Source organism: Dromiciops gliroides, chromosome 1 (genome assembly GCF_019393635.1).
Source record: "Dromiciops gliroides isolate mDroGli1 chromosome 1, mDroGli1.pri, whole genome shotgun sequence".
NCBI lineage: Eukaryota > Metazoa > Chordata > Mammalia > Microbiotheria > Microbiotheriidae > Dromiciops > Dromiciops gliroides.
The window spans coordinates 85466967-85475428 of NC_057861.1; the positions used below are offsets into that span (position 1 = coordinate 85466967).

General features: G+C 43.0%; 1 protein-coding gene across 1 annotated transcript; it reads left to right on the forward strand.

Annotated features, from left to right (window-relative positions):
* The first annotated feature begins 5977 nt into the window (after nt 1-5977).
* On the forward strand, nt 5978-6588 carry LOC122735212 (peptidyl-prolyl cis-trans isomerase A-like). Its single transcript, XM_043976577.1, has one exon. It carries the CDS (start codon nt 5993-5995, stop codon nt 6488-6490), a length of 498 nt encoding a protein of 165 aa, XP_043832512.1. The 5' UTR covers nt 5978-5992; the 3' UTR covers nt 6491-6588.
* The last annotated feature ends 1874 nt before the right edge of the window (nt 6589-8462 follow it).

Sequence of the window (8462 nt, forward strand, 5' to 3'; positions counted from 1 at the left end):
ATGCACTGGGTGACCTTGGCCTTTCTAAATTAAGGTCTTTCCCAACTGGACTTTAAAGGGAGTTTAGGGGTTCTCTGAGGCAGTAGGGAAGAAGAAGAGCACTATGGGCATAGTGAAAGCCTGTGTAAAGGGTTTGGGAGCACGAGACGGATTGTTGTGTATGAGGAATAGTCCGTAAGCAAGTTAGCCTGGAATATGGTATGCGGGAGGAAGAATATTCAGTATGGAAAGGCAAGCTGGAGCCAGATTGTGAACGCCAAACAAAGGAGTTTGCATTTTATTCTAGAAGCATTGGGAGCCACTGGGAGCTTTTTGTGGAGGGAACTGATAGGGTCCATTTGGTCCACTGATGTGGTATCGTCTCAAAATACTACTTTGGCAGTTGTGTGGAAGATGGCTCGGAGAGGGGAGAGGCTAGAAGCAAAGAGCCCAGTTAGCAGGTTTTTGTGGTAAACCAATAGTCCATTTTATTATTAATATTACATCACAACAAATTATGATAATTATATTAGGATATCATAACAACTATTAATATCTGATCAATGATAATATTAATTATTAATAATAGCTTTCATTGGGGCAGCTAGGTGGTGAAGTGGATAAAACACCAGCCCTGTATTCAAGAGGACCTGAATTCAAATCTGGCCTCAGACACTTGACACTTACTAGCTGTGTGACCCTAGGCAAGTCACTTAACTCCAATTGCCTCACCAACAAAACAAAACAAAACACAAAATAATAGCTCTCATTTATATAAGGCATTAAGGTTCTCAAAGCACTTTATCCACATTAACTAATTTGAGAGCTTTTCTTATTCATTTAAAAAAACTTAAAGGGGCAGCTAGGTGGCACAGTGGATAGAGTGCCACTCCTGGATTCAGGAGGACCTGAGTTCAAATCCGGCCTCAGACACTTCACAACTACTATCTGTGTGACCCTGGGCGAGTCATTTAACCCCAATTGCCTCACCAAAACCAAAACCAAACAAAACTTCAAAAAAAGGAAAATCTCCTAAAAATTATTGTAATCCATACTCTGAGCTCACTCTTCCAATCCTCACTTGCACTGGTGGCTCAGGGTTCTTGGAATAACCCTCAGGAATTGGGAATTTTCTATCACTATTGCTCAAGAGCATAATTCCCTTAGTATCAGTAACTGGTTAACATTGCTTAGCTTTTTCTTTTTCTTTGTTGGTTTTGGTTTTGGTTTTTTGGTGAGGCAATTGGGGTTAAGTGATTTGCCCAGGGTCACACAGCTAGTAAGTGTCAAGTGTCTGAGACCAAATTTGAACTCAGGTACTCCTGACTCCAGGGCTGGTGCTCTATCCACTGTGCCATCTAGCTGCCCCATCACTTAGCTTTTTCAAAGGAATATTTGCTAAGAAAATACAAGGACCGAAATACAATAAGGGTCCCCCCTCGCAAACAGGAGGCACATTCTCTGCCCCCCCCAACAAGTCTCTGGGGAAGGTGGACTCAGATTTAAAGTGATGAATACAAAACAACCCAGCCCATCTGTAACCTAGGGGAGAAGGATAGTATTTCCTGGCCCTGATATTCCTTTTCTCATTTCAAGGAGTCCATGCCAGGTTCACTTCCTCCCTGGCTCAGCTAAGATGGCTCCCTACCGGGCGGGCTCAAGCAGGTTGCTCTTCGGGGCTGCTTCAAGGTTTCATCACCAGACTCGACTTCTGTGGCTTCTGGCTCTGGGACTCTGGCTGTCGGTGGGACCTCAGATGGCTTTGATGGATCACCTGGTCTCTCCAATCAGCTGAGTGTTGCCCTTGGTGGCTCCCCCAGTGTCACTAATCACCCAGGCACTCCCATCTCCTGAAACTCATTCACCTAAGAACAAGACAGAGGAAACACAATAGAGAGAGAGGAAACATAGGCCCCGTGTAACATATGGCAGCTGAGTGAAGGGACCCCTCCCCTTCTACCCAGGAGCCTTGCAGTTCTGGCCTCTGACTGCCACCAGGGAAGAGAATGAGACATCATCTGCTCAGATCCCTTTGTATTCACACTCAGTTCCAGCTCAGCAGGCAATTAAAAGGATTTTCTTCACCATGCAGCAAGCCTACGGGAGATAGAAGCTACCTGCATGTGCTCTTAAAGGAATAGAGAGGGTTAGGGGAAGAGGTGTAGTTAAGGGGCAGATGAGAGGAAATGGAAGCTGTGTGTGTGTGTGTGTGTGTGTGTGTGTGTGTGTGTGTGTGTGTGTGTGTGTGTGTGTGTGTGTGTGTGTGTGTATTGGGGGTTGGGGACTGGACCAGAGAATCCATCAGGCTCTTTCTGTCTTTAAATCCTAGGATGTTAACATCGAAGTGGCTTGCTGAAGATGAGCATGTTTCAGAGGATACAAAAGAAATTCCCGCTGTTTCCCAAAGTCGGCCAGAAGGAGGCGCAGGTTTCAAGCAAATATTTGTAAGGCTGAATTGCTCTCAAAGGTTGGTCTGTACTTTGAGAAGGGGAAAAAAAAGTAGGTACTCACATTTTCCTCCTGCCCAAAGTAGAAGTGAGGAGAATGAAAGGCATTAAGTCCTCCAGGTTGAAACAGATCTTTCTTTTCAAAGCTGGTACTGCAGAAAGCTGTCTTGGCTCGCCTTGTGTTCAGCTGCATCTGGCTGGGAGGGCAGCCAAGAAAGCAGCTTTTTCTGCTCAAAGTAAGTAGAGCAGGCAGGCCCTGATCACGAGGTCAGTCATGATGGTGGGTACCCACCCGGGGAGCAACTCCCATCCCTGACCTGCAGAGCCTGTCCACGCTGTCAACTTCCAGCTTCCAGCTGACAACTTGCCATATGACTATAGACTAATGATAGAACTGGAGACCGATGGGGAGCCTCACTGACTTATCTATCCCAACTCCTTCGTTTATAGAAAAGAAAACTGGCCCAGAGAAGGGAAGGGTTCTGTCCAAGGTCACATAGGGAGCCACAGTGGCCAGACTAAAGGTAGAACTCAGGTTCATCCAGAATTGTCGTTATTATTGTTACTATTATGCCCCTATTTTAATCTACTCCTCTTATCCCTTACCACTACATTTCTGTTTCTTCCTCTGTCAAACAAAAATACCAATACTCACATTACCTACCTCAGTGCATTGTTGTGAAGATCCAAATGAGGTAATAATTAATCAACAAGCATTTATTAAGCACCTACTAGGTGTCAGGCACTGAAGATACACAGGTAGAAGCTAACTAATCCTTCCCTTTAGGGAGCTGAAATTGTAATAGGGAACAACATACAGTGTAAAGGTGTAAACTAAACACAAAACAGATACAAGTTCATCTTTGTTTGAAAAGCACAAATAGCCAGGGTGTTGGAGGTGGGTAGGGGAAAGATGTAGTGAGGCCTCATAAGCAAGTGGGGCACTTCAGTTCAATCTGGAAGAAAAGCAGGAATTCTAAGAGGTTAGAATGAAGTACATTCCAGGCGTAGGGGATAGTCAGTACAAGGCAGGCAGGCAGGTGAGTGATGGAGTGTCTTGGGTTAGGAACAGCAAGAAGGTCAGTTTGATTGGTTATACTTTGTAAACTCTATAGCAATGGACAAATATAAGCTATTGCCATATTGGTCCCAATTATAAATATGGGTATACAGTGCTTAGGAGGGAGGGGTATTATATAAACCATTGCCACAAAATTATACTATAAAAGGTTGCTTGTTTGTTTTGTAATGTTTTTCCATTCAGGTGAAGGGAGATATGAGTTCTTTTTGGGGGGGGGGGGCGGAGCAATGAGGGTTAAGTGACTTGCCCAGGGTCACACAGCTAGTGCAGTGTCAAATGTCTGAGGCTGGACTTGAACTCAGGTCCTCCTGAATCCAGGGCCAGTGCTTTATCCACCGCACCACCTAGCTGCCCCCAAGATATGAGTTTTAATTCTGACAGATACTTTTTAGCTGTGTGACTCTGGATAAGTCACTTAACTTCTCTTCCATTCCTTCATTTGTAAAATGAGAGGAATAGACTAGATAACTACTAAGATTTCTTTTAGTTCTAAATCAATGATTCTGTGAAAGATACTTTTTTTTTTCTTTTTGGTCACTGCTCCCTCCAATCATAGTGCAATGGAAAGAGCCTTGAATGTGGAATAAGTGGATATGGGTTCAAGTCTCAGCTCTGTTAGTTATTTCCTGTGTGATCTAATACAAATCACTTAACTTCTTTCTGAGTCTTAATTCTTTCATGTATATAAAGAGGGGACCTCAAAGGTATTCTTCTAAAATAAAATAACAACACCAACACCACCATCACATTCATGTACTTCCTTACTAAGAGTGGGATTCTAGGCAGTTACTATCCTTTTTGGGCTGCTGGTGACTCAGTGGATAGAGCATTGGGCTTGGAATCAGGAAGACCTGATTTCAAATTGGGCCTCAAACACTTATTAGCTTTGTGACCCTGGGCAAGTTACAACCTCTGTTTGCCTTAGTTTCCTTACCGTAAAATAGAGATAATAATAGTGTCTACCCCCTTGGTTGTTGTAGGGATCAAATAAGATAATATTTATGTTAAAAACACTTAGCTGCATGCCTGGCACATAGTAGGTACTATGTAATTGTTTATCCTCTTTTCCCATTCTTGCACCTGCCTTTTGTGTGCACAAATGTACAGAACACAATGAGCCTATTCATGTGCCCATATTTTCAAAGGTTTCTTTCCATTTCCTTTCTTATCCTCTCAAGTCTTGGTAATCAGATACAGTTTTTGCCTTTGTTTCATTTTTGGAAAGTATCCTTCTGTTTTCTTCCCTGGAGGATATGTTTGTGCAATAAAGTTACAGGAGATAAATTACACCTAGCTCAGCAATCACTCAGAGGTAGTCCTCTGTTGTCTCAAGATCAGTGGGAGGCATATGAATGGACAATTTTCTTTTTAAAAAATGCTTATTAATATATTTGTATCACCTTCATTTCCAAACATGTCCCTTCCTTCTCACTTGCACCAAGAAACAAAGAGTAAAAAAGAAAGCAGTTCAGGTAAAAGTAACCAACATTTCTACGAAGTTTGACACCTTTTACAAAGAAGAGATGCATTTTCTTTTCTTTTTTTTTTTTTTTGGTCTAAACTTGGTCTTTATAATTATGCAGGTGGACAGACAGTTTTCAAAAGAGGAAACCCAAGTTGTTAATAGTTGTCTGGGGAAAAATATCAACCTTACTAAGAATCAAAGAATTGGAAATGAAAAGAACTTAATTGTCAAAAATAATTAGAAGCAACAAAAATGCTTTCAGGATTATATAGGAACAGGTATGCTCATTCTTTACTATTGAACTTGTAGAGTATCTTTTTCTAGCAGCTAGGTGGCACAGTGGATAGAGTACCAGATCTCCAGTTCTGGAAGACCTGAGTTCAAATCTAGTCTCAGACACTTACTAGCTGTGTGACCCTGGGTAAGTCATTTAACCCTGTTTTCCTAGAGAGCACAGAGGGGACAATTACATTACCTAAGGGTAATCCCAAGTTATTAAGGGCTGTGAACACCAGACAAAACCATTTGAACTTTAGTCAGCTGAAAATTACCTTAAATAAGGAGGTATTGACAAAATAGCAATTTAAATGCTTGCTTTTCAACCTCACATAGAATTCCAAAAATATTTTTGTAAGGGGGGGATGATTAAGGAAGCCACCTATCAATCTGAGATGTCCCCTCAATCAATTGGGCAAGATGACAGTACATCAGCCGTGTTTTAGAGGTACCTCGGACTCAGCCCCTCACGTAATATGAAATTCACTGCCACTATATCAGATGGATTTCAGAGACTGAGCTCTCCTCTTGATGAATGTTTGAGAATCATGTGACCTCCAATTATCTATAAAAGTGAATTGGTTCCTCTGCCTCACCACCCATTTCCTTTCCATCTTCAGAAGATATGACGGCTTTGCAGACCCGCCACCGCCACCGGGAGTCCTAGTCTTGGTTCCGCCTGCCGGACGCCGATCCCCGCCGCCTCTGCCTCCGCCATCGCCTCCTTCCCAGGCATCTGTGGCCATGGCCAATCCCAGGGTGTACTTCGACATTGCCGTCGATAACGAGCCCCTGGGCCGGGTTACTTTCGAGCTCTTTGCAGACAAGGTTCCAAAGACAGCAGAAAACTTTTGTGCTCTGAGCACTGGAGAGAAGGGATTTGGTTACAAGGGATCCTGCTTTCATAGAATCATTCCTGGGTTCATGTGCCAGGGTGGTGACTTCACACGCCACAATGGCACTGGTGGCAACTCCATCTCTGGGGAGAAATTTGCTGATGAGAACTTCATCCTGAAGCGTGCTGGTCCTGGCATCTTGTCCATGGCAAATGCTGGACCTAACACAAATGGCTCCCAGCTTTTCATCTGTACCGCTAAGACTGACTGGTTGCATGGCAAGCATGTTGTCCTTGGCCAAGTGAAAGAAGGCATGAATGTTGTGGAAGCCATGGAGCGTTTCGGTTCTCGGGATGGCAAGACCAGCAAGAAGATCACCATTGCTGACTGTGGACAACTCTCATAAGTTTTTTTGTTTTGTTTTTTGTCTTAACCATCAAACCATTCCTCTGTAGCTGGAGAGAGCACCCCTGAACCCCATCTACTCTCATACCTTATAATCCTTGTGCTCTCACTTGCTGCAATTCTCTTTGGATTTCATTTCCTTTTTCCTTCCACAAGTTGGCTAAACAGAGTTAAGTTTATGATTATGAAATAAAAACTAAACTACAAAAAAAAAGAAGATATGACAAAACACAGCAGCATGGCTGTGTGTGTGTGTATGTGTGTGTGTTTGCCAATGCACAATTTCTTCCCTTCTCTCCTTCAGGAAAAGGAGATGGCAACTTATGGCAGAAGTACTGATAATGGTAGACACTTCCCTAAGAAGGAAGTTCAAGGAAACTGTTCATGAAACACAACATAGGAGATGAAGTGGAGTGGGGTTGTGCTGATTTCAAAATCTCTGACCTCATCTTCCTTCTTTTTCCAATTGATGCCAATTAATCATCCTAAAGTATTATTTATGGTGACTTCCTACCATCAAATAAACTTCAATGTTTCTTATCATCTGATAAACAAACAAACAAACGAACGAACAAATGAATAGATAGATAGATAGATAGATAAATAGATAAATGAATGAATAAATAAATAAACAGGTAGATAAATAGTTAATTTGCTTATCATTCAAGGCTCTCTATTCTTTGGTTCTCAAGTAATCAAAAAAATCATTAATTAAGAACCTACTGTGTGCCAAACAGAGAAGGAAATGGCAAGCCATTCCAGTACCTTTGCCAAGAAAACCCCAAATGTGGTCACAGAGCATCAGACAGCTAAAACAGCTGAACAACAACAAGCTAGAAGAACGAATATGTGATGGGGGGATGGGATATGTACAAACACAAATACAAACTCAATACACTGGCAGCTTAAAGAAGCAGGAAAGGAAAGTAGGAAGTGGTGATGGATGTGACCTCAAAGAAAATAGGAATTCAAAGAGGTGGAATCAGGTAAATTCCAGGGTTGTATGTATGGGAAATAGCAAGACTGTATGCTGAAAATGGTATGTGATTTAGGGCTGTGTGTGTGTGTGTGTGTGTGTGTGTTTAATATCTTTTTGGGGGGGACAGGGCAATGAGGGTAAAGTGACTTGCCCAGGGTCACATTGCTAATAAGTGTCAAGTGTCTGAGGCCGGATTTGAACTCAGGTCCTCCTGAATCCAGGGCCAGTGCTACCTAGCTGCCCTTCATCAAGTCAATCTTTGGATTGTTTTCTTCCTGACACACCTAAATCACATGCCTAAAACACATGTCTAAATCACATGCCTAAATATTATACCTAAATCACATGCCAAAAACACACATACCATTCCAGTATCTGCCAAGAAAACTCTAAATAGGATCACAAAGAATAAGACACAACTGAAAACACCTAAAAAGACAATGGTGGAGGAAAGGCAGCGAGCTCTCGAACTCACTACACTATCACTCCAAAAAACATCCAAATAATGCCATAGGACAATTCCTGGAGCAGCAAAATCCACAGAAGAATGTGCTGAGATCATTTTCCAACCAAGGACGGCTTGGAAGGTCAGAAGGAGGGAGCTGCTTTGCTGAGAAAGGAGTGGAACCCAACCTCACAGTCACTCTGACACAGATCCAGTCCCAGGAAGGCCTCACCAGAGAAGGAGACCCCCAGAACCTCTGAATCAGCTGAAGCGCCAGTGTCTTCTGGAACTAAGCTCACAATCTGGGAAGAGGGCTAAGCCCTTGGCAGGGGGGGAGATTACAGGAGTCTATGCTGGTGCTGAGGTGGAACTTGGGTTTTTTCACCCCTGCTGGGAACCAGGAGGTAGGCTTGAGTAGCAGTGGCCTAAATCGGGGAGGGCCACAGGCTTGTCAGAGCTGACAACCACAGCACACAAAGTTGGTTGATTAGCAAGTTGGTCTGGGCTCATCTATGGACCAGGGAACAGGCTAGGCAAGTGAAGAACTCC

Coding starts and splice junctions, on each gene's coding strand:
- LOC122735212 (XM_043976577.1), top strand. CDS start 5,993: ATGGCCAATCCCAGGGTGTACTTCGACATTGCCGTCGATAACGAGCCC.